General features: G+C 51.6%; 1 protein-coding gene across 3 annotated transcripts in view; it reads left to right on the plus strand.

The window, feature by feature from the left end:
* Window positions 1–26,139, plus strand: part of CDC42BPB (CDC42 binding protein kinase beta) — a 103,290-nt gene that overhangs the window by 18,943 nt on the left and 58,208 nt on the right. For all 3 annotated transcript variants that reach the window (XR_005723831.1, XM_040256868.1, XM_040256869.1), the window contains exon 2: window positions 20,631–20,722. Coding sequence is in view for 2 of the 3 variants with exons in the window: in XM_040256868.1 (XP_040112802.1) it covers window positions 20,631–20,722 (92 nt within the window). In the remaining variant the exon portion in view is untranslated. The remainder of the gene's footprint in view (window positions 1–20,630; window positions 20,723–26,139) is intronic.

Genomic DNA, 26,139 nt, shown 5'->3' on the forward strand with positions numbered 1-26,139 from the left:
TTCTTAGTTTTAATACTGTACGTTGAACTGGAGGGTGCCAGGGTCTGACGTTTCCCGTGCTGGTCCCTTCCTGTGCCGTTTCTCCCACTTCCTGTGCCGTTTCTCCCACTTCCTGGGTCAGATGCTCCCACTTCCTGTGCCAGATGCCCCGCTTCCTGTGGCGGGTCCCCCCACTTCCTGTGCTAGATGCTCCACTTCCTGTGGTTGGTTCCCGCACTTCCTGTGCCAGATGCCACACGTCCTGTGGTGGGTCCCCCCACTTCCTGTGCCAGATGCCCCCGCTTCCTGTGGTGGGTTCCTGCACACCCTGTGGCGGGTCCCCCCACTTCCGGGGTCAGACGCCCCGCTTCCTGTGGTGGGTTCCCCCGCCTCTGTGCCAGGTGCGCCCCGCTCCTTTTCTGGGCCGGACGATGGGTAGGCCTGGCTCTGTCACCAGCTCCCTTCGGCTTCCTCCGCCTGGAGGAGGAGAGGCTTCGCTGAGGTGAGCTGGTCCCAGGGGAAGATGGAGTTTTGCTGGGTGGCGGGGAGGCCTTGTGGGGAGCGGGGTGGCGGGGCTGACTGTAAGGTGCGGAAGAGGTTCGTGGAGGTGCGGGCTGGGAGCCGGGAACCCTGAGGCAGGGAAGGTGGGTCAGGGCCGGCGGAGGGGTGAGACCGTCCTCAGAGGGCGGCAGCCCCTTTTGGGAGGGAAGGAGGTGGAGACAGGCCTGGCCTGGAAGCCACCGCCTGCCCCAGGCCAGCGCCTGGTCATGCCCCCGGCAGGCCCTCCCTGAGGGGCCCCGGGGCTCCGGGAGAGGAGGGGGCAGCGCACACCCCCTCGCCCGATCCCACGCCCCTCTGCCGGCTCTGTCTCGCCGCCTGCCCTCTCACGCCAGCGTGGCCCCTCTCCTCGGGCCTGCACCCGGGGCGCCCTCTCCGCCTGCCTTCCGCCCGGGTTCTGGAGGGCCGCGTGGGGTGCAGGGAGACCGGAGCCCAGCCGGAGGCGGCGGTGGACGGGGCTCGGGGTCCCTCTGTGCCGCCTGCGCACCCCGCCGCTCAGCGTCCTGTGTCGGTCGGTGCTCGGTTCCCCGCCGCGCTGCAGCGGTCCAAGGGCCTCTGGGTGTGCGGGGGCTCGTCCCACGGGGAAGTCAGCGTGACTCAGGCTCTCCTCTTATGCTGGGGCCCGCACGGGCAGGGTCTGGATGGGACGAGTCCACGAGGCCGGTTGGGAGGTTGGGCGTGTCGTCTGCACTGGAGGCAGTGACACCTCCCCATGGGGACTGGGACGGCGTCCTGAGACCAAGCCGCAGCGTGAGAAGTGAGAGGTGTGGTGTCGCTTCCGGGTCCTTCCTGTTAAGAAACGCCCACGCTGCCCTTTCAGATGGTTGGGTGACCGGCAGGGAGCTCTGAGAGACACCTTGGGCTCATAGCATCAGATATTTTTTTAATACAAGACAGGTCTTACATAGAACGTAACAGTTGTTTGCTGGAGACACTTTGGAATTAACATTGTGACTTCTCAGGTTTTAAAATACCTTAAGGTTTTGGTTTTTTAATCTGAGTTCCGAAAAAGTGCTTCCTACTTGCCCGTGTCTGACAGTGATGCTACAGCCTGCACTGCGTCCAGGTCTTACTTTTTCTTTAATCCAGCTCTGAAAAGTCAACAGGCCGGACAGACACTGTGCTCTGGAAATAGTAGGAGAGCCAGGCAGCTTCCTGCTGAGAACATTCAGGGGAAGAACTGAGTAGGAGTGTGTGTGCAAAGTCAGTTCACTCAGAATCACCAGACATCATGGGAAATCGTGATTCAAAACAACAACAAAAAATCGAATAACACTTTTATATAAACCTTTCATTTTTACTGAAGGATTGTTTAAGAAGAAGGCTGTTTTTTGATTGGTTCTTAGAGCATGCAAATGTAGGCTCCACAAAGCTAAGTGTTCTTTTTTTGAAATGTTAAACATGTGCCAACCTATCAGTAAAATTCTGTTGATTTATGGGAAGCTTTTGTCATTTGCTAATTTTCAATGTGTTTCATCTCTGGCTGTCTAGTGGGAAGATGACCAGCTTACCAATGGCTGGATAAAACCAGAATGACTGTCTTATGTACAAAACAGCTTTCTTCCTACTTACTAACTCATTTATTTTGTGATGGTGAGCTAAAGATAAAAGACAAAGGAAGACATTTACTCTCTTTCTCTACTTTCTGGCTTGATTATTTTCCTTTGTGTTTCATTCTCTTTATGCTGACATTTTATTATTAAAAAAATATCAAGCAGGGGACTTGTTTGCCTATTTTTTTTTAAAGTGCCTCAGAAATGCATAGGTTCCGTTGGATAATTCAGTGCAGGTAGTGTGGCATCCGGTCGGGGGCACATGTAATGTTGATGTTCAAATAAACAGCATTGAACACGAGTGTAGCTATTTTTGTCACATCTAAAATACAACTTCTCCTTAAACAAGCTTCTTTTAAAAAAAAAACGAAATCACACAACTTGGTTCTTCTATACATTCATGAGCATTTTGAAAATGCACGGTTTCCATCTTAACCTTGCAGGGCAAGGGTGTGAAACTGCCTTGAGTACCCAGAAGCCCCAGCCTGCGTGGGACTGAGGTGGGTGACAGCTGATGAGAGGTCAAAGCCGCCGGGGCAGGCGGAGGGGCCGGCGGCTCTTCATTTCCCCCTTTTGGAAGGGAAGTGAGTGCGTTGCTCGGAAGGCCGCTTGCTGGGTTCTTCCTGGTTCAGAAGCAGTTGCCTTGAGAGTAGGTGAAGTACTGCAGTTGCTGGGCGAGTTACCGTTGTCGTTTTGAATGTTCTTGTTCTTCACGTCTGGCCACCGGGGGGCTTCAGGCTACCATATTTTTGTCTCCTGAGATGTCTGACATAGGATTCGGTTCTGGAGGATGCATATAATTTTTGGTAAAAACACTTCTTTTCCTTCCAGAGACGTTTATTCCTTGTGTAAAAATATACAGAACTAGTCACTAAGTATGGTAAACAGCTTAAACGAATTTTGGATAAGAGATTACCTGTGAAAAGATTTAATTATTTTTTTTTAAACACCACAGTACTCCTTGTATATCAACCATCCAACTCAGAGACTTTGTCAGATTGGACTTGGATCATTTAGTATTCACCTCTGTACAACTGTTATGAACACTGATGTTGTTTAGGTGCAGAAGGTTTAGGAACTTAAATAACATGTCCTGTTGGTCTCAGGACGTGTGCTAGAAATTTTTTTTTTAGAACCGTGACATAAATTTGTTTTTCTGTTGTTTTCAGTTGTATGAGTTTAAGAATAAATAACACTCCCATTAACCAAGAATTGCACACGCTTGCGCCCAGACAGGAGAGTCCACGCCATACGCACAGATCACCAGTACAGAGTATAAGGAGGGTTACACAGTGGTGTTGGGAAAGCCTTCTTGGAGGCAGTTGATTCTGCTTTATTCAGCCTGGGTCAGCACTCAGAGGCTCTTCCTCAGGGCTGGGCAGGGAGTGGCCCTTGGCGGGAGCGGAGCAGGCAGTGCCGTGGGGGCAGGCGGGGCTCCATGCAGCGAGGCAGGCAGGGCCCAGGACAGCTGCCTGGGCGTAGGCTCACACTGGGAGGAGAGTCGAGGTGGGGGACACAGTGAGTCTTCTCTGGTGAGCCTGCGATCACACACGCATATAGTGACCCGCGTCTGGAGACACTGAGCTCATGGTCTCCGTCCACGGCTCTTGTAAGTCTCCTGATAACCCTCAGTCCTGCATTATCCCTAATCGGCCATTGAGGAAGCCGGGGCTCGGATCACGCATCCTGCAGCACCAGCGGGGCAGCTAAGTCTTAGCTCAAGCGCATGCTGTCAGTCACTGTCTGCTTCATCTCAATAATTTTTTTTTTGGCTGCACTGGGTCTTTGTTGCAGTGCACAAGCTCTCTGGCTGCGGCAGGCAGTGGCTCAGTTTCCCCTCGGCATGTGGGATCTTAGTTCCACAACCCAGGACTAAACCTGCGTCCCCTGCACTGGAAGGTAGATCCTTAACTAGGGAAATACCAGTAGTTTCCTTAAATATCCCTGATACCTTTTGAATAAATGAATGAATGAGTCAGGGACCCACACAGGCTCTGCTGTGCCCTCTTCACCCCTCAGTATACGACTTCCCCAGAGTGGGGAACACTGTGTGACCTGCATCACACGTTAGTTAATGCCCGGGTTTTTTTTTTTAAGTTTATTTTTTTCATGTGTATAAAATTTGGTGATTTTTTTTCTTTTTTTGTATCACAGAGTTCTACAACCACCACCACTGCCTAATTCTAGGACATTTTCATCACCCTGCAGAGAAACGCTATGCCCATTAGTAGTCCCTCCCCACCCCCCTGCCCCTGGCCCTTGGCAGCTAGTAGTCTACTTTCTGTCTTCATGGGTTTGCCTGTTCCGGGCATTTCGTAGAAATGGAATCATAAAACACGTGGTTTTTGAAACTGGCTTCTTTCACTTTGCATAACGTTTGTAGAAGTCATCAGTGTTGTACTGTATATCAACATTTCTTTTTTATGGCTCACTAATACTCCATTGTATGGATAGACCACATTTATCCAATTAAAGAAACAGAAAAGAAATTTTCCTTATAATATGATAAAGAGGCACAAGCTTTCAGTTACAAAATAAATGAGTCACAGGTATGAAGTGAACAGTATGAGGAATATAGTCAGTAATTATGTGTAATTAGGTATCCTAAGCCAGAAGGCAATGGCACCCCACTCCAGTACTCTCGCCTGGAAAATCCATGGATGGAGGAGCCTGGTGGGCTGCAGTCCATGGGGTCTCCAAGAGTCGGACACGACTGAGCGACTTCACTTTCACTTTTCACTTTCATGCATTGGAGAAGGAAATGGCAACCCACTCCAATGTTCTTGCCTGGAGAATCCCAGGGACGGGGGAGCCTGGTGGGCTGCTGTCTGTGGGGTCGCACAGAGTAGACCATGACTGCAGGGACTTTGCAGCAGCATGTATCCTAAGAGTTCTCATCGCAGGGAAAAATACATTCTTAAAGATTTGTTCAGTGTCATGACTATACGAGATGCTTGTTGTTACTCAGCCGTGATGTCCGACTCTTCTCGAAATCCTAGACTGCAGCATGCCAGGCTCCTCTCTCTACTGTTTCCCGTAGTTTGCTCAGATTCATGTCCTTGAATTGGTGATGCCATCCAACCATCTCATCCTCTGTCATTCCCTTCTCCTCCTGCCTTCAGTCTTTCCCAGCGTCAGGATCTTCTCCAGTGACTCAGTTCATTGCATCAGGTGGCCAAAGTACTGGAGCTTCAGCATCAGTCCTTCTGATGAATATTCAAGGTTGATTTCCTTTAGGATTGACTGGTTTGATCTCCTTTCAGTGCACGGGACTCTCAGGAGTCTGCTCCAACACCGCAGTTGTGGCATGTGGGGTCTTCCCAAAGCAGGGATCAGACCTGTGTCTCCTGCACTGACAAGTGGGCTCTTTACCCCTAAGCCACCAGGGAGGCCCTGTGTCTGATTTCTTGCACGTCCCGCTCTGCCCTGGGGACAGGTGCATCAGGGCTGTGTGCCGCAGCAGGTCACTCTTTCTTCTTGATGAGAAGTATCCCACTGCAGGAATAGGATTATTATTATCATAGATAATATTAATAAAATTATTATTGTTATGGTAATATCCTGTTATTACAGATTATTCTCCATTCTCCTGTTAGCGGACATCTGGGTTGCTTTCAGTTTTTGAAGGTTATAAATAAAGCTGCTGTGGAAATTCTTGCAACTTTTTGGTAGATGTAAGTAACTAGGTCATAGGGTATGTTAACTTAAGAGATACAGACACAAATGGGGGAATGGAAGGGCAATAAATCAAATACTCTGTATAGAGGATAGTGAAAGAATTGTTTACTTGGATTACCAATGTTCAAAGAATTTGAATGAGACTGTTTGCTTTCACCTAAGATGATACTGGCTACCATTGACTGTTGGTTCCTCAGAAGCTTTACTAATCATGAAATTAGAAGCAGCTATTGCTTTCCTGTGCAGAAAGAAAACCAGGCCTTTCTGAAATGCCAGCAGTAGTACACAGAATTTTGATAAAATACTACCTACTCAATGATTAAGTTAAGAACAACAGCAAAAATAGTGGAATTAATTTTTTCCTTTGATTTTTAAAATTGAAAAATTTTAATGTTTATGAAACATGAAGAGTCACTTATGTGAGAAATAAATAACAAGGGGGTAAAAATGCTGTATATTTATATGAACTTGGGCTTTGTGTTTTCAGTTGTTTTTTTTTTTTTTATCAGAAGCAGATGATATCTATCCTGCGGGTTTTAGAGACTATTTTATGAAATTCCTGAAACATGTAGATGTTCAGAAAGTGGTGATGATTTTATAAACTATTTGGGATGCAAGAGAGTAAAAAAACAAATTTAAAGTATTAAGTCAAGATTTTATGTCCTTAGGTTTCTTAAATTGAACCATGCCGTAAGTTTGATGTAATCATAAGGGAATGCCAGTGGATATTTTTGGTTGCTAAAAGTTCCCCCAAATGACTGATTACTGAAAATAAGTTGCCTTCTTTTCAATGTATCAATTGCTGGTGATTTGCAAACTTCTTATTTCACTCTTCCCACTCCTTAGGTGCCCTTTCTTTCCCAGATGCTAAGAGCAGTGTCTTCTAGGAATGTGCCAGCAAGGCTGGAAGTTGGGGGCCAGGAAGAGCGAGTGAGGACTCACTCTGGTACGGGTTCTGGGGGCGGGAGCTTTGAGCTCCTCGGTCCTCCTGTCTCCGTCCGGCGGGCTTTGTGAACCCGACGCAGCCTGGGAGGAAGGGCTTCCTTGTCATGCTCACGACTCCCTCCTGCCCGCGGGTCCCCGCCCAGTTGTCAGTGCGTGGGAGGGCGGCGGATCTGGCTTTGTCCTGGGAAAGGGTTGAGGAATCGGGTAGGGTTGAGGAATCGGGTTTCTCTTCCTGCTCAGCACAGCAGCTCAGCTCATTTCCGGATCCCTTTTCCTGGTGACGGCCTCGCCCTCCAGGGGCGTCTCATCCTGGGCGTGGGCAGCGCGGGGTGCACGGGGTGCTGCCTTCTGTCTCCGTGGGTGTGTTGATAGCTCAGTCGTGGTTCCCACATGACTCTGCCACCCGGTGGACTGTAGCCCAGACTTCTCTGTCCATGGGACTTTTCCAGGGAAGAATACTGGAGTGGGTTGCCATTTTCTTTTCCAGGGAATCTTCCCGACCCAGAGATCGAACAGGAAAAACTGAAGAAAAACCATTTTTTAAAATCACTCGTTTCTCTCCAAGGCACTCGGGAGGGTGCCCGGGCGGGAGCCTGATGCAAGCTAGCAGGCCCGTCCGAGAAGGGTGCTGCCAGGCCCTGGTGCTAGCCAGAGACGCATCCTGGGCTGTTGAGTTTGTTTTAAAGAAATCGCTGTGTTCTGTGGGTTGCTCTGCTGGGAGCTTGAGGCATTCATCTTTGTAACCTAGAGTCATGGTTTGTTGAAAACAGCCAAGCCAGTGAAAATGAACTTTTTGCAACCTCTGATGCTTCGGTAATACTCACCCCAGCCCCATGCTGGTGGGCTAGGTGGTCATTGTGATGCCAGCACGGGTTTGGAATAGACGGACTTGCCCCCCACTGTAAGATGAGTGGGAATGTGGCCTGAGGGATCTTAGGGTCCCCACCGGGAACTGGACCCCCGGCCTTGGCAGTGAGAGCAGAGTCCTAACCACTGGGCCACAGGGAGGTCCCATCGTTCTTTAACAAAACATTTGGTGAAAATGAAGTCAGACATTTAAACTAGGCTCCCCTCCTCCCGTTTTTTTTCTTGAAAGCAGCAAGCTCTGTGGAGTTGTCTGTTCTGTGTCTTCAATCCCGCCTCCCCATTCGCAGACTCAGTCTAATCAGACTGCTGCCTTAGTCAGGGCCGCCCGTGGCCCTTAGTTCTCAACCTCAGGTTGGAGTCCTGGCTTCCTGCGCCCGTGCTGGCCGCTCCCCCAGGCTCCCGCCGCTTCCTTCTCTTCTCCCGTCCTCCTCCTCCTCCCAGAGCTCCCTGGGCTCCGTCCTTACCCTCCTTTGCCCCACTGACTCCCCGGGGCCTCGTCCAGGCTCCTGACCCTGATGCAGTGGGGTACCAAGACCCCAGTTCCCACCCCCAGCCTGATCTCTCCAGAATCCAGACTCTTGCAGAGGCCACCTCGGAGCGCCCGCCGTATCCGAGGCAGCTCCCTCCTCCCGCTTGCTTAGGCCACGCCTTGGATAATTCTCCCAGCGCTCATCTAGTCCTGCAGGAAATCCTGTCGGCTCCACCTTCAAAATACAACCAGGATCCGACTGTTGAGACCACTGTCACCTTGCGAGCTGTATGTGAATCTCCCTGCCCCACCACACTCCCATTTTTCCTGCCTTTTTTTTTTAATCCGAAGGGTTTACTATTTTCTGTATCATCTACTTGTTCCTTACATGCGTTTTTCTTTTCTGTCTTATTCCACTAAAATGTAAGTTTGATGACGTTAGGGATTTTTGTTTGTTCACAGGTTTATTCATGCTGATTAGTGTCATTCTCTGCAAATAGTGGGCGTGGTCCTGTGTAAAAATGCTGTTGTCTGTGCTATGGTGATACAGGAACTACCACCTAACCAATAAGAACCCAAAGGGCTTTGTTTACATGTCGCAAAATCAGAATCAATTAAATAGATGTTTATTAAGCGCCCACCTTCTTGTCACAGGATGTTGAGCATAGTTCCCTGTGCTGTACAGGAGGACCTTGTTGTCTGTCCATCCTGTACGGAATAGTTTACATTTTCTGACCCCAAGCTCCCAGTCCAGCCCTCTCCCAGCCCCTTCCCCCTTGGCAACCACAGTCTATTCTCTGTTTCCCTGATTCTGTTAAATTATGAAAACCTTTTGAGTTAAATTCTGGAATGGGGTACATTAGAGGGTACCAAAACCTAAAGCTTTTCTCCATTTATATCTCTCTCTCCAGTGTATCCCCCAAAGCCAGAAGGTAGCTTAGGTGGTCTCTTGGGGAAGATTACTAGAACTGACCCTCCTGACACGGCCCTAACACTTTCTAAGCTTCTAGCTGGCACCTCGTTTTTCTTCCTTTGGATCATCTAAGACACAGAAGGGTGAGGCAGCACTCCCCACCAGCCCCGGAAACCTGACCCCAGGGCCCCGAGGAGACCCAGACCTGAGGCGCTGCGCCGGCTTTGGGTTCGAGAAGCTCTCGCATGAGGGTGCAGATCCAGAGTCCTCTTGCTCGTAGGACGGGGTGAGGCTGCCGGGCTGTGGGGTGGTGGGCGCGGGGCTCAGCCCATACCAGCTCAGGTCTGGCGCCCGCTCAGGGCTGCTGTTCAGTGGCCACTCGGCTGCGGATGCACTAGGAAAGGCTCTGAGTCGGGGGTTCCTGTTCCACAGTCACGCTCCCTGTAGACGTCGCCCTCTTCTCTGCCCTCTACCAGTCTTACCAAAATGAGGTCAGACAGAACAGAAAGAGAGCTAAAACTCTTATATCAGAAATTCTACTTCAGAAAAAAATACGAATCTCTTAAAAGGTTTTTGTCCCATTTTCCCCAGAAGCAGAAGGGCGACATACCCGCTGTGCTCATCCAGGCCTGTCTTCAGCACCTGCGTTTTCTGGTCCCCTTACTGTAATTAATGGCGAGCCTTTGAGCAGGTCTGGGAAACTGACAGCGGCTGAAAGCCCTGACCCAGGGGCCTATTGGTCTCTGCCTCAGGCAGAAATTTTACTTTAGTGACCCTTCGTGTTTTACGTTTAGAAATAGGTTCTTAAACTGAAGGAAAGTAAGTCACGTGTGTGGAGATGTGAAGGTCATTACAGCAGTCAGAAGGTTCTGCCACGCCTCCCACGTGTCATAGCTGCTCTGATGTGTCCAGGGAGAGCGATAGAAAAGCTGATTAAAGTGGGGGGTCAGCGACAGTTAGTTCCCTGGGGGTGGGGGAGGCGGAAGGGCAGCTGTCGGGCGGTCTGGACCTTGCAGGTGAGGTTGCTCTCCCTCCACTAATGTAGCAGCTCCAGGCACCTCTGCTGCATGGCAGCCCTGCTGGGTGAGGCGTGCCTGTGAGTCGCGTCACACCCTTCTCCAGAGACACCATCCTCCAGGGCTCTGCAGGGCCCTCTTGGAGTACCTGGTTTACAGGGCTGCTCAGTGGCAGTTAGTGGGTGCTACCCAGGAGTCTTCTACATGTAGCCTGCCTGGCCGAGCTTGTTCATAGTGAGTGTGCCTTCTTGGTTGGTAATATAGCTGGATTCTAGGATAATTTAGGCAGTGGCGTCATTTGTTGATTTGCTGGTTGTAGTTCTTAAGTCACTAAGCCATGTCCAACTCTTTATGACCCCATGGACTACAGTACGCCAGGCTCCTCTGTCCTTCAGTGTCTCCCAGAGCTCACTCAAACTCATGTCCATCAAGTTGGTGATACCATCCAACCATCTCATCCTCTGTTGCCCTCTTCTCCTTTTGCCTTCAGTCTTTCCCAGCATCAGGGTCTTTTCCAATGAGTTGGCTCTTGGCATCCAGTGGCCAAAGTATTGGAGCTTCAGCAGTTGAATATTCAGGATTGATTTCCTTTAGGATTGGCTGGTTTGATCCCCTTGCAGTCCAAGGGACCTGTTGGTAAATATGACATATAAACAAAAAGAAAAAGAGACATGTCACCCAGTAGTAATGACAGAGCTCCCGAGTGGTGAGAACGTACCGTGTGCTGGCCCAGTGCCGAAAGCTCTTGGGTTGATCGGGTCTCACGGTCCTGTATCTCCTTGGATGCACACTCTCGCTCTCAGTCCACAGGCGAGGAGACAAGCTCGGGGATGCCTTGCGAGCCTGCTCCTGCAGCAGCCTGTGCTCTTGGGGCTTCACCTCTGGACCCACAGTGGTTGTAGTTGGCCTGGCCACATGGGTGTGCCTTCTACTGAATGACGGGAGAGTGATCTTCAGCGAGCTTTCCCCTCCCCCGCCAGTTGGTTACCTGCTATACATTCTGTACTCCTGAATTTTCTTTTTCTTAAATTTAGCAGGTAGGTGGCCAGGATGACTGTGGCTCAGATAGAAGGGCCTGGATGTGCACGGTCTGCCTGGTCCACCCATCGAAGCATCGTGCAGTCATCTCTTGTTCTTAGGTCACATTTTTGCAACATGTGCACAAGTGTTCCTTGCTCATCAAAAATTAGGTTTTTGTGCAGGACCTACATTAGTACCTGTTCTTGGTAACGAAGAGAAATTCTAGGACAATCATGTTTCGGAAAAAAAGGCAGAAAGTGAAAATACTGACGAGTGTTTATGTTGCAGAGCACCGTTTATAGAGGCAGCACCCCCAGCACTGAGAGGGCCCTGCCGGGCTCCCTCCCCAGGACCCCCCCCCAGCTCTGCAGTGTCTGTGAGTGACTCTACGTAGGCTCTGTGGATCAGTTAGCAGACGTGTCCTGAGGCGATTGCATCTCGGCTTAGGAAGGATTTCCATTCCCTTCTCCTAGGGGATCTTCCCCACCCAGGGATTGAACCCTGGTGTCCTGCATGGCAGCCAGTAGTTTACCATCTGAGCCACCAGGGAAGCCGCAGGGAAGATTCCCTGGGAGCACTCACTCTATTTGGGTAGCGGGGAACCCACGTATGCCTGTTGGCTTTTTCATAACGTGGCATTGTACCCTGGTTTGTTTGTTTGTTTGTTTTTTAACAAAACATATATTTGTATTCACATCCTCGAGGGATCTGGCTTTAGAAAAGAGATGTGTTGTGAAGGTCACTCACTTTACACGGGTCTTTGCTTTGACAAAGGAATCCCAAAGGACAGGGCCACGGCCGCTCGTGCGGAAGACTTCACAGTCTCAGAGTCGCTGCCTCCTTGACTGGGAGCTGCAGGAAGGAAGGCAGGCAGTCCTGAGTGATGCCCGTCAGGGAGGCAGCAGAATTTTATTGCAGTGACGTCAAAGCAAGAGGGACCACATGAAGAGGAATTGAGGAAAGCAGTCCATCAACTCTGGAGTGGAGGCAAAGATGCAGGGTCATGTGACTGACCCCAGGGTCGGTCTGGGAAGGCTCGCCTCCTTCACATAACATAACGTAACATAACAGCAGGCTGTTGGAATGACATTTTTCCTGGTTTTTTGTTGACTCACTGCGGCCTCCCCACCTCTTCCCCACCCCTGCTTCTCAGATTTTCACTGACTCAGTCGGAACCTTACTTGTCTTCTGAGTCAGAGCATTGAAGGACTTCTTCTCAGTCCTCTAAAATCTTACACTGCTTTAGGTTAAAATTTATGTTTGTTCACTTCACAGTATTGTAGTCCCTGATTTTCAGTTTATCTGAAGAGTTGATGATTGGAGAATTTTTATTTGGGAGTTAACAGGGCTTCTTGGAAGCTTCCACTTTCTCAGCTTCTTATGAAGTATAGTATTCTGTCATTTAACCAAAGATCATTGTTGCTACAACAAGTAAAGTCCATTTAATGTAACGTAAGCACATTTTCCACAAACTCTGGGATAGATGTGTCTCCCATTGGGGTGTCGGATCTGCGCCGTGGGGACAGACTTCACCCTATCTTGAAAGCGTGAGCTCCCCAGAGCCGGTGCTGGGGAGAGCGTTTGCTTCCTGCCGGGCTAGGTCAGGGCCCGGCCTGGGGAGCCCTGCCCTGGGTGCGCAGGGGGCTGAGGTCACGCCTTGCCCTTCACTGTCCTCTGGTGGCCACACTCTTGGGTCCTCGGGGTGCTGTCCTGCCGCCCCCCCACGTGGGATGCCCATCACTGCACCTCTTGAGTGGTGGGGGTGGGGGGCCTCCCTAGGATTGGGGCTGACTGTTCGCAGAGGAAGCAGAGCCGCCCCTCGCATCCTCTGCGTGTGTCCTGGCCCTTGGGCTCCGGTTTCCTCCCTGGTACGTGTACTGTTTGGACTGGGTGGTCTGAAAGGCCAGTTCCCCGGGTGTGAGTGCCGTGGGGCCTAGGCTGGGCCTGGGGGTGGGGGCCCAGCACGCCCCACCCTGCGACACCAGGCCGCCCCTCCCGGCACCCCGTCCAGCTGGTCTGCTCTTTCCTCTCTAGATAAACAAACCAGAGGGTGGGGCATCAGGTTCTCATTTCACATTTTCACTCAGTCTCCGCGAAAGTGTCTCCCTCTGCCCCAGTCCTCCCTGGTAAAGCCATTCTCTGTTTAGAGGGAGCACAGGGGTCCCCGTTTGCCCCTGGAGTTGGCAATGGTTGTCCTTGCTTGGTTGGTTGATTGATTGCCCTTTAGAATCATGAGAAGTTCTGTAGGAAGAGTATTAGGTTGTAGAAGAATGAAGAGAATGAGAAATTTTTTTTTCCTAATCAAGGTTTAGCTGTCTAAGGGCTAAGCTTTATTCTTTTTTTGGTGGAAAATATCCCAAGTTGTTGAATGTATTCTTAGAAAAAAATAAAGGTGCTCCCAGTGGAGATGGTCACCTTTCCTGATGACTGGTTGCTGAGGCAGCTGTGTTTGCTGGTTCCCTTGTGTTCCACTTGTGGGGGGCGGGGTATCCCTCACGGGGCCCTGCTTCGGAACACCACATTCAGGCCTGAGGCACTGAAAGATGAGTGTAGTGGGACTGAGGGGCGCATGGGGTGTTGTGGAGGAGGGGCGGCAGCAAGCTCTGTTGAAGGATGCTCGGGTCGGCAGCAGGGAAGTGCTGGTTTGGGAGAAGATGGTGCTGAGGGCTGGAGGGTGCGTGCAGGCCAGCACCGGAGGGCGGGGGGGTGGCTTTGTGACTGCCTGATGGGGGGGGCTCTTGGGGGCGGTCTCAGGCTGCAGCTGCAGGTCACCCACCATGCGTGTGGGGCGGGGCTCCGAGTGGTGCCCACCCCAGCAGTCGCTGAGCGTGGGTCCCCACTGGCGGGCCGGCCAGCCCGCACCCGCCGCGCTGCCCCAGCGCAGGGCCCTCCCGTGTTTGCCGGTTGCTGGCATGAGAGGAGAGGTCACCTTACTTTTTCTAAGGTTTGGAGTGGTTGTGTTGTCTTACTTCAGAATCTATGGGTTCATTATTACCATGAAAAAGCAAATGTTATCTTAAGCATTACAATGAATCTGTTTTCTTCAAGCTACCCATAACATCTGACTTCTGAGAGAATCTTAATATAGATTATGTTTAAAATGAATCCCTAATGGTGTTTTGGTTGTGATTTTGCTTTGCAACCTGACTGTTGTAAGAGTGTCGTGACAAGCTGCTTGCTCCCCATTGGGCACAGCTCATAGAATCCTGGTCTTGTATTCTGAAGAGCACCGGAGCTCTAGGCTTAGTCACAGTGGAGCAGGCTTCAAAATGTTGCTGCCTGGCTCCCTCCCAGTGAGCTCCAGTTTCTTCCCAATAGGAGGCCACCCTGGGGTCAGCTGGCTGCTCTGAAGTGAGACACTTGTTTGAAAACATGAACCAGCAGTAGACTCTTGTGAGAACAGTCCGTTTGGTCTCCTCTCCGTCTCCGACTCTGCAGCAGGAGCCATGGGTCCTGTCCGTCCCTGCTCCCCACCCGCTCGCCCTAGAGTCTCCCCACCCTGGAGTCTCCCCACCCACTCGCCCTGGAGCCTCCCCCTGCTCCGCCCACATCGCAGGCAGCAGCTCTTCCAAAGGGTGACCTGGGCAGCATGGTCATCCTCACCTATGCTTCCTCCTGCCGTGGTGGGAGGCGGCGCCCCCCGCCCGGGCCTGCCCCACAGCCCCACCCGCTCTCCAGATGCCAACTGATGATCTTTAAAAAGAGGTTAAATGTTTTTGAAACAGTCTCAAACTTACAGAAAAGCTGCAGATAGCAGTATAAAGAATTCCCTCAACAATTTGAGGGTGAGTTGCTTACATAACCCCCCCTTGAAGGCTGAGTGTGTGTTCCCTGGACCCCGCTGTCTGCACCCCCAGATCAGGACTTAGCATGGCAGTCCCCCAGGCCTGCCATCCCACCTTCTCCTGCAGCAGAGGGGCCGAGATCCCAGCCCCTCTGTGCTTCCGTCCTGTCTCCCTCCCTTTGCGGGGATGTGCCTGGCCTCGCCTAACTGTCACGGCTGAGCCCTCTGTAGGCCAGTCATTTCGTGGACTATCTCCACAGTTTAGGCTTCCCTCCTGTGTCCTCGTGGTTGAGTTCAGGGTCCAGAACGCGGTGATTCTCATTGTGTCCCCTGGGTGGTGCAGTCTCACTCGGATCCCCAGGTCTGCAGCCTGTCGGCCAGGCTGCACTGTGAGGTCGCTGTATCTCTGATCCATTAGGATCCGTTTGGATGTACTTTGAAACTGTAAATATCCCATTTCTCATCAGATTTTAAAACTGCTTGATTAACTTATTATCCGTGTGTATTCCTGAGCTTGTTTTATTTAATGGGTGGGATGATCTGTGACTGTGACTGTTTGTCTCCATTCACTCTCATTCTTTGAGTGCTTGCTTGCGTTCGGGCACAGCAGGGGGCTCCAGGCTCACCTGTGCTTGCCTGAACCAGCTCTGGAATCGATGGAGGAGCCCTGGTTCCTTAGCTGGAGAATGGTGTTTAGAAACCAAGATCTTTCCTAATGATGCTTCTTGTTGGGGTGATGCTGCCTCCTGGCCCTCCATGGAGACAGAGCACGGCTTCTGTGTGTGTTTGCACACCCATTACATCCACACATTGAAAGCCGTGAGTTCCCACTGCTGCCTCCACTTCTAATCCAGTACTGCGGGGCCTTTGTTCTCCCTTTTCTGACAGTCGTGGCCCTGGCTCCTATGGTCCTGGGTCTGGTTACTGAGGATATCAGGCTTTCTGTGTAACAAGTCCCCTATCCCTACTGTTACCGTGTCCCCAACCGTGTCCCCAGCATGGATGTCTTCCTCACCCCAGCATCGCCCAGTTTGGGCTCTAACCCTGCTCCTTGTTGGGCTCTGCCCAGGGCGCCCTGGAGGGAGACGGAGGGGGCTGGAGGAGGGAGAAGGGCCTGGCAGCTTCCTGCCGGCTCCTCTTCCTTCGGGGCATTTGTGAACCCTGGGCAGAGGGCTCGGCGCAGCCCAGACTCCTTCCCGAGTTTCAGAGTTGAATCTGGGCTCACCTCTGCAGGGGACACCTGGCCCCCAGCTTCTTCCTGGCAGGAAGTGTCTTCCGGTCGTGGGCAGCGGGCCCCGGTTTGGGTGTTTTCCCATGCTTGCAGAGACCCCAGCAGCAGCTGGCCAGTGCCCCTCTCAGCTTGCAGGCCTCCAGCCCCTATGACCTGCCTTTGTGCTCAGAGACCCCGGCGGCCAGCCCGGCTGCCGCCCACCCTCCGAGTCCCCGCTGTGCGGAGCCCTGTGCCCAGCCTCACCAGTCCTGCTTCTCCCTGTGGTTCTCCTGGTCCCCGGGTGTATCGGCTGCTTCCTGCCCCTGCTGTTTCATGATAATCCCGCGCACTTCCATCTTTTCAGTTACCTAGCCACCAGCCCTGTCTGTTACATTTTTCTCGAACACCCCCGTGGGCTCTGTCTCTAGATGCTGCCTGGTCCGGGTGGCGGGCTCCCCTGGTCTCTGAGCTGACACTGGCGCCCTTTTGGAAAGGTGGCTCTCTCCCCTTTCCTTGTCTTCCTCAGTCCCTTCTGGCCTCTCAGGGCTGCTGTGGTTGTAGGGGCCTGCTGCTCTGAGGCAGTTTTCTGTTCGGGTTCTAGCTAATGCAGTCTCAATGATTTTTACCTAGCACTGTAACATTTTTACTGTGTCTTCAGAACTGTTTGAAAATATTTAGGATTCTTCAGAAATAACGCTTTCCTTCTGGATTCTTTTTAGTGCTCTTTATTTTAAAAATTAGATTTTGTTCTCATAGTTAACTTCCTATTGCTTGAGTCTTCCTTTATCTTTTCAAGCTTTCATTTGGGGCGTTTCCATGGTTCTTCCCCTGTTTATCAGACTGGACCTGATAAATCTGTGGTCATGCATTTCAGGGAAGTTGTTCAGAGCAAGAATGCATAAGCAATAAAAATTGTTCCATCAAGAAAGTAAAAGGACAACTTGAGGAGCATCAAGTAGAACCGTTGATGTGGAAAGAAGAGGCGCCGAGAGAGCCGGCTGGGGCTCCTCCGCCACAGGGGCCTCCCACCTCCCTGCCTCAGCCCCTGCTGATGGGTCCCTGAGGAGAAGGGGCTTTTGGCCTGTTTTATGAAAAATTTAGTCAGAGGAGCAGATGCCTTTTCTAAGGTAGCAGAGCTACCAGGTGTCCCACTTAGAACTTGACTCCCCTGATGGAAGGAAACCAGGACGTTCCTGGTCCCACAGCCGCGTGGCCGCCTCCTGCCGATACGGGAGGTGTGAGCAAAACTTGGGGATGTTTCCCTGGACTGTTCACCTGCTTACAGATAGTCACCACTGGAAATTAAGACAGACACTTCTCACCAGGTTCCGGAGTACTCTGAGCAACAGATGAATGATGGGTTGACTGTTTTAAAAAGCTGTTTAGCCAAAAATAGGGTTGACCATCAGATCTTTATTAAAGAATTACAACTTTCTAAGCCGTAAGAATAGAATTACAGGAAAAGTGAAGTTGGTTTTATTAAAAGTAATAATTGCCATAAAATAAAAGCGCAATTCGGATGAAAAGAGGCAGCAGAGTGGAGGCCTGGTGTTTACAGTCATTCTGTCTGACAAAACCAAAGTAAAGTACTTAAGTACAGTTGATTAAAAAGGGTGAGGCAGATGTCATGAGGTCATGAGGTCAATGAGCAGATGTCATGAATGGATAGTTAACATCCCAGGGCATACAGCCGGATATGGGAGAACATTACCTCACCAGGCATCAAAGAATGTTTTAATTTCAAAGGAAGACAAGGCATCAGTGTGGGGTGGAAGACAGGTTAGGAACCAGAAAAAATACTAGCACCCAGAGGAGAGTTCTGGAATTTCATCCTAAAATTTACTTAAAATAGTTTAAAAAAAAGAAAGAAAAATCTGTGCGTATGAAAAGTTTCCTGCAAATTTATTCATCATAAGGAAATAATTTTAAAGAAGTAAACCTTTAAGCTCTGCATTAGGTAGACACAATTTTAAGTTGTGGGTGTGTCAGCTTACTGAAATATTATGCAACTGTTAAAACGATAGTTGAGTGGTTTAGAAAGATGAAAAACATGAGAAATTGAAAGCAAAATATGGAAAATAGCTGTATGGACATTTACTGTGTCTACAATCAAGGGCTGGAATGGGAACATGGGAAGTTACAAGGATTTGCAGCACAGTTAGGGGTGAGTTGTCTTTGACCTCCATGAACACTGCTGTTGGGCCTGCGCATTTATGACAGCGGGCTGCAGGCTGCGTGAGTCTCCGGGGTTTTGCAGCAGAGTGTCCTGTGCTGCATGGAGCCCCCACCAGGAGGAGCATCTGCCGGGCACACGCCACTTGTGCAAGGCTCCGCTCCTTCCCGGGAGTGCCGCAGCATCGCCTTCCCAGGCTTGCTCTTCTGCTGGGGGAGGATGTGCTGGGCACGTCAGCTTTGCCGGGAGTGTCTTCTTCACAATAAAACGAAGGTACCATTTGGTTCCCCCAGAAGATGCCGAAAGAGGTGATGGTCTTCAGTGGCTGTTGAAAGTCCGCATTTCCTTGAGGATTCCTGAGAATGGATATTTTGGGTGATGTTTGAAATAGATCATGAGGCGCCATAGGTGACCTTTTAAGTTCTAGCTCAAGAGTTTTCTTTAGCCTTGCTTTTCGCCCCTAAATAATTCAGACCCGGTGTGTTCTGTTCCCTAATCTAAGTGCTGATGGATATTTACAGTGGCGGCGGTGGTAATTTACCACCAGCAGGAGCCAAGAACCTTCTGCTGCTCTTTGTTCCTTGGATCAGCAAACCTTGCTTGTCAAACCTTGGTGGACTAAGCAGCTATTTAAGGAGGAAATAATTGAGTTAAATTAAGAATGTGGAGCTCAATTGGAAGTCCAGAAAAGATGAGATTTGCAGGATTTGAGGGGAGATAATGTAGCTGCAAGGAGATCCAACCAGTCCATTCTGAAGGAAATCAGCCCTGGGTGTTCTTTGGAAGGAATGATGCTAAAGCTGAAACTCGAGTACTTTGGCCACCTCATGCGAAGAGTTGACTCATTGGAAAAGACTCTGATGCTGGGAGGGATTGGGGGCAGGAGGAGAAGGGGACGACGGAGGATGAGATGGCTGGATGGCATCACGGACTCGATGGACGTGAGTCTGAGTGAACTCCGGGAGTTGGTGATGGACAGGGAGGCCTGGCGTGCTGCGATTCATGGGGTCGCAGAGAGTCGGACACAACTGAGCGGCTGAACTGAGCTGAACTGAAATGTAGGTGCACGTGCAGTTATAACAGATAACCCAGAGAGAGCCTTCATACGTTTGCCCACGTCCCCCCAGGGCAGTGCTGGCGAAGCTGTCATCGTGGAGGACCTGAGAGAGAGCTGTGGAGAACAGGTCCAGGTCGACCAGACACAGGACTGCAGGCCTGAGGGTGTGAGCGCTGTGACGGGCCAGGCGAGGGCCGGGCGGACGGTGGTCACGCTGTGTCCCGCGCCGGTGGGGCTCCCGGGTCTGGGGCTGCTCTGAGAGCTCACCACCAGCTGGGGGCCCCAGAGCAGCAGAGAGTTCCTGTTCTCCCACAGCTCTGGGGCCAGAAGTCCCAAGTCGGGGTCAGCGGGGCCGTGCTCCTTCTGCAGGCCCTTGGGGAAAGCCTGTCCTTCCCTCTCCCAGCGACTGGCAGCAGCAGCAGTTGGGGGCACCCCTTCCTTGTCACTGAACCCCTGGGCTCTGTGCCTCCATCCTCACGTGACTCCCCTCGTCGTCTCTCTGGTTTAGTTTTTTCTGTGCGGATGCCAGTCGTGCTGGGTTTAGGCCCACCTCGTTCCTGTTTGGGACCTCCTCTTAGCTTGACGACATCTGTAGAGACCCCGCTTCCAAGTCAGATCACATCCACAGGTTGTTGGGGAGACACTGTCCAACCTGGTCCACATTGCACAGGAACCTGGCTCCGTTTTCTTCTCCCTGAAGCGTGGATGATCACGAAGTGAACCTTGAGAATGGCGTGCGGCCCGCGTGGGGGCGCAGTGCTCCCAGCCTGCCCCCCGGCACCGCCAGGGGCTCCAGCAACTCAAGCTGGTTACCGGGAGTTGGGAGAGTGCCTGGAGTCCGGCAGGCTGACGCGTGGCACCCAGAGCTCACAGATCTGGCCCGCTGGCCTGTGCTGCCCTGCAGGAGAGTTGAGTGTCCACAGCTCGGTCAGTGGGGAGAGGCCCACTGCCCTGAGTTTCCCAGGGGGCCTTTGTTGTGACGGTGTTTGTTATGACACGTGTTGAAATACGGGTCCACTATGAATGCCCACCTTAATCTGGTGTAACTTCTGATTCTCCAGCTGTCCATGCCTTCCCAAAGGTTGGTGTTTAGTCGCTACGTTGTGTCTGACTCTCTTTGCAACCCCACAGGCTGTCCATGGCATTTCCCAGGCAAGAGTACTGGAGTGGGCTGCCATTTCCTTCTGCAGGGATTGAGCCCCCTTTTCCTACATTGGCAGGTGGATTCTTTACCACTGAGTTGCCAAGGAAACCCTTACAGATATAGTGCATGTTTTAAAAAGTATTCATTTAAAAAGTAAACTGCTTCTAAGTAAAATATAACTTCTTAGAATGCCCAATTGTAAAATTTTTATCTGTTATCAACTTATTAGAGCAAATTGTTAATTTGACTTCTTTTCATTTGTAGCAAAACCATTTACACAACTGGTGAAGGAGATGCAGCTTCATCGAGAAGACTTTGAGATCATTAAAGTGATCGGAAGAGGTGCTTTTGGTGAGGTAAGGTAGACTTCTTCCCTCCCTCCTCCCCTCCCTCCCATCCTTCAGTTTCGCCTAGCAACTGTTATCTAGCGTTTCTAAGGTCCTGTATGTTGATTTTGAGATGAGGTAATTATTGGTATCATTTGGAGAGTTCTTGGTGGATAAAATCTGAAAGATAGAATTAAGGAGAAAAAAAAAAAACAAAAGGTGGTGACTGGTGAATTACCCTAAATATTGTCTGGACCAGAATAGTTCTTTCTTACAGAGTAAGTTTTTATAATTATCCATTTGTCAGCTGAAAAAAGTCTTGGCAGTCATTTTAGAAAAAAAGAACCATCATCTCGGCTGTGCTCACTGTTGGTAGCCTGCCCGCTGCCTGTCGGTCCTGGTGGGGTTGAGTCCAGGCGTGTGTGTGTGTTGGGGGTGCAGATGGGAGCAGTCTGTGCACCCGGGCCGGAGCCGCTGACCTCCTGTCTCCGCACCCAGCCCCCTCCGCGGGCCGCCCAGCAGCGGGCCAGGATCCGGTGCGTTCGCAGGGGGCTCTTCACTGACCTGCAGTCACGCTGTTCCTTCGGATTTGCCTCAGCGCTCCTGGGCCAGGAGCTGCGTGTGTTGGTGAGCCAAGTGCCCTGTCGCGTCCCAGCCACGCGTGTGCTCTGCTTGCCAGCGATCCTGCTGGACGTGACTCGAGTGCTGCAGACTGTGAGACAGCGTTCGCCATGCGCAGCGTACACTTAACATGGGGCGAGATACACACGAAAGGAAGCAGAGCAGCATTTAATGAGATGGCTTCTTTGCCCTGGAGTTTCTCATGACTGCTGCGGACTGGCATCTGTTTTAGAAAACATTCCAGTGTTTTTTATGATTCTTGCGCTGCCAGCACCTGGTGACAGCCGCGCTGTATCTGCAGGCTTTAGTAGAACACCCAGGAGGAGAGAGCTGCTGTGGAAATGCCTTCAGAACACCTGCATGGGAAAGCCTGGCCTGCCGGCCTAAATGTGGGCAGCTGTGTGTCGCGGTCCTGTTTTTCCCTTGGAAACCCCCGGCCTCGGGTCAGACCCCGGCCCACGCTCTGTGGGGCCCCTGTCATCCTCATACCTTCCTCTCCCCAGCCAGCCCTGAGAGCGGATCTCTCCAGGCCGCAGGGGGAGGGGGTGGCCTGCCACTAGGGGCAGCTCAGACCCAGGGCGACTCCAGACCAGCTGTGGGCTGGGGTGGGACAGGGGGATGTTGGCTGTTGCTTTCAGATACTGAGGTGTACCTCCCCATGAGATGCACAGATCTGGGTGAACAGTTCTGCACAGATCTGGGTGAACAGTTCTAGTTATGACAGCCATCTGCTTCTCTGCAACCAGCTCCCCAGTCAGTACGGAGCATCCTATTCCTGAAGAAGTCCTTCCCTTTTCTCCTCAGAGCCCCCACCTCCTGGGAGCCCTGCCCTCCCCGAGCAGGGGAAAAAGTGAGCTCCGTGGAGAAACAGCAGATCTCTCTTCAGACTGAAATCCAGCTCAGTTCAGGACACCCTTCCACCGACTGTCGCCCCTACCAGGAGCGGGGCGGTCTGCTGGGCACAGTGCTGGCCACGCAGAGCTCCACACTGACAGCAAGCCCTGTAGGGTGGTGGGGTGGGGGGCAGGAGGAGAGCCCAGGGCAGGACAGGGATGGCCTTCGGGGGGAGAAAACAAAAGCACAAGGGAGGAAGTTGTTGTGCCAGAATAGTTGACAAGTTGTTTTTAGTGCTCTTTTTTGCCAAAGAACTTAATGCAAAAGTCGGTTTCCAATTTTCAAAGAAGATAACATCAATCACTTTTCAGTTCCTCCCGGATGAAGAGAGACGACGCATCCTTGGAGTCCAGCCCTGGCTCCCTCTCCAGGTTTAGCAGCTTCTCTATGAGGCAGTCAGCCCTCCCTGGGCCCCCACACCAGCCCTCCTCACCCAGCTTCTGTGGCCAGGCATCCTGTGTCCGTCGTCTCGCTGCACATGGGTGCTGCCCTTGCCAGTGCAGCTGGAGTTCCGGGCTCTGCGGCTCACCTTCCTACCACTGCCATTCCTCCCGGAGTGGTCTTGTCAACACGTGCCTGAAATGTGGCCCCGTTTCAGCTTCTCTGTGTCCAGAGCATCAAGCGGATCGTGGGAATGGGAATGCCCTAATCCTTGTTGTGTCCTAAGTGTTCTTCACACGTGGTTCTAATTGAATGATTGCTTCCTCGTGACGAGCCAGGGATAGGGGAGAGTCTCTGCAGATCTGCCTTGTGTGTGCAGTTGTACACAGACAGGTTTGTGTACCTGTGTGTAGACAGGGGTGTGTGTACCCGTGCATAGGCAGGTGTGTGTACACACATACACAGACAGGGCTGTGTGCACCCGTGCATAGACAGGGGTGTATACACCCATACACAGACGGGTGTGTACACCCATACACAGACAGGGCTGTGTGCACCCGTGCATAGACAGGGATGTGCACCTGTGCCTTTGACACCATGGCGGCACTGTTCAAGAGCCCTGCCTGTACAAAGAACTCACAGAGTCCGCTTGGAGTGGAGTATGTCCCTCTTATCTCAGAATTGTAGCAGAGCTCAGCGAATAGGTTATTATTCATCCAGGGCTTGGAGTCTCAGGGTGTTGGCTTGTTCCTGAGCTTTGAACACGTCTCCGTCCTCCCCTCAGTGTGGAGAAGCAGCCCGAGAGGTTCCTCTGACCCTGGATCTGCAGTGGGGGCCCACTCCCCGGCTTCCAAGGTGTGGTGCCCAGGGCCGTGGCTTTGGACATGACAGCAGGTCCCCGAGGGTGACCGTGTACTTCTCACGTGCTTTCACAGACACGGAGAAGATGCTAGGCTGAGGCGCAGAGCAGGGGCCTGACCCTGGGTGGACGGTGTGGGCAGCACTGACCCCTGTGCCTGACGCAAAGCCCATGTGTCCAGCCACCCTGCCTTGCTGCCCCTTGTTTCTAGGATGACTTAAAGAAGCAAAGCTGTGAAAGCTTTGTTTAGAAACATGTTCAAATTAAGAGAACAGCTGTGTGCATAGAACGGTTCAGAGATCGGTTCAGCCCTTTACTCAGATGCCCTTTTGTTGACGTTTTATCTCATTTTCTTGATCATTTTATAGCTGTGCTGCTCTCGACTGAGCTCCCTCCCCCCTCTTCCCTGCCTCTGTGCGTGTGTGTTTTATCAGAACCATCTTGTGTGTTATCTGAAAGTTTTCTGTGCCTTGGCAGAGCTCTTCTCTAGAGCCACACTCTCTGGTGGTCTGCGTCTCATTCCCGGCAAGGTCTGGATCGTCAGTGATGCTTGTCATTTTCAGAATCTCATTCTTTTTCTCAAAGGTTAGCAGCTCTACCTTGCTTACCAGGTTAGACCATTTCTGTTCTAAGTACTAGTAGTTTTTTTTCCACTTAATATCTTACCCTCTCAGATTATAGCTAATTCCCAGGAAGAGATAGACACTCCTCACATGATGGCAGTGTGTGTGTCCAGAGTTCCTGTTCTTAGACATGTTGGAGAGCCCACTAAATGTGCATTTGTTGTTATTATTTGTTGTTATTCTTAATTTATTCAGAGTTGTAGCAGGTTTGGTCAGTGGTTTCTGAACCGGCAGTGGACAGACAGCCACTTAGGTGTGCTACGAGGGGAGCGGCCCTTGGAGTGGCGGTGACGGGGTGAGGGGGGTGAGGGCCAGAGGGTGGTCGTGGGCACTCGTATGGAGGGGACCCTGGCCAGGAGCCCAGCAGTGCAGGGCACGTACCTCCGACCCTCTGCAGGCTCTGGGAGGATTCTATCTAATTGTGACCATTGTTGTAAGACAGTCCTTCCCAGCACACGCCTGAGGGAGTGAGGCTCTGCACCTCAGATGGCACACCTGTGACGTTATTAGAAGTAGCCACCATCTAGGACTGTGGAGAGGGTGAGCTGAGAGAGAGTGGGTCTGCTGCTCGGCGCAGCCCCGGACACAAGCGGTGTTTTGTGCGTGTCGGCTCCTGTGGTTGCTGCGATGATGTTGCTGTGTGGTGGTGTTTAGAAAGCAGGGGAATAAGTGTTTCGCTTTTGGAACTCTGTCCCATCCCTGTGTGTGGCAGCCCCTGGCACCAGAGCCCAGGTGCAGGGGTCAGTATCACTGCTTATGGTTTTGTGATGGGGACTTAGGGCAACGAGTGGTTTATTTATATAGGGTAGGGTGTGCCATACGATGGTGCAGACATCACTTCTCATGTGCAGCGATGGAAGAATTCATCTTAGATTTGATGGGGACCAGAAGTCCAAGAGGACTTGCTGGACGAGGTGGCATTTGAGTTGTACCTTGAAGAATATGGCTGACAGCCAGCATGCCAAGGGCTAATAACTATGTGCCTAAACCATCCTGAGCCATGTTGAACGTGTCGAGACTTTTGATTCACACATCAGTCTTAGGACAGTCCTGCTGTTGTCCATTTCCTAGTTGTAGAAACTGAGGCACAAAGAAGTGAATCTGCCCAGGTTACACTTTGGAGCCCCCGTAGGGAAAGAGCAAATTAGCTGAGAGTGGTGGTCAGGCTCTCTTGTCCCACGGCCTCTCACCCCACGTTTTGTAAATACATGGTTATGTAACAGCTGAGACCACATATAGCACTGACATACCCCATGGGCCACTTTTCTCGTCCATAAGCTCCACCTGAAAAGCCCTTGGAGCTATGTGATGGTCTGCGGTAGGGCTGCTGCGCCAGCCCAGAGAGAGCGTCAGCCACTCGCGCCTTGCCCACTGGGTTCAGTGAACAGTGAGATAAGAGGAAGACATCCCCTATCCCAGTTACTCACCACCTCGTGAAGAAAAAATCTCGGAGGCGAGTCCTGGCGTATGCATGGCTGGGAGGTGGGAGTGGGTGGGTGTGCAGGGAGATGAAGCCCCAGAGGGGAGCTTGGGAGCCCCTGACAGAATGCAAAGCCATCGCTGTGCAAATGCGCAGACCCCAGAGAGAGGCTGGCAGGCCGCGTGCTCCGGTGCTTCAGCTCCGAAGTGATGGGGGCTTAGCCCGTGACTGCAGTCATTCAGGCCTCGTGGCTAGAACTGACTTTTTTTAATCAATTTATTTTTATTTTTGTTTACACTGGACCTTTGTTGCTGCTCAGGCTTTCTCTAGCTGCAAGAGAGCAGGGGCTGCTCTTGGGTGTGGTGCTCAGATTTCTCCCTGCGGTGGCCTCCCCTGTGGCCGGGCGCGGGGCGCGGGCTTGGGGGTTGTCGCACACGGGCTTTAGTTGCCCCGAGGCACATGCAGCCTTCCCAGACCAGGGATTGAATCTGTGTCCCCGGCGTTGGCAGGTGGAGTCTTACCCATTGTGTCACCAGGGAAGTCCTAAAATCAAGTTTTGATGCTTAAAATGGCAAATCTTTACTTATATAGAAAACTTTACTTTCCTTAACAGCTCATTTTCCAGGGTTTCCAGGCAGTTAAGTTTTGT

The sequence above is a fragment of the Oryx dammah genome, unplaced genomic scaffold, assembly GCF_014754425.2.
Source record: "Oryx dammah isolate SB20612 unplaced genomic scaffold, SCBI_Odam_1.1 HiC_scaffold_16, whole genome shotgun sequence".
NCBI lineage: Eukaryota > Metazoa > Chordata > Mammalia > Artiodactyla > Bovidae > Oryx > Oryx dammah.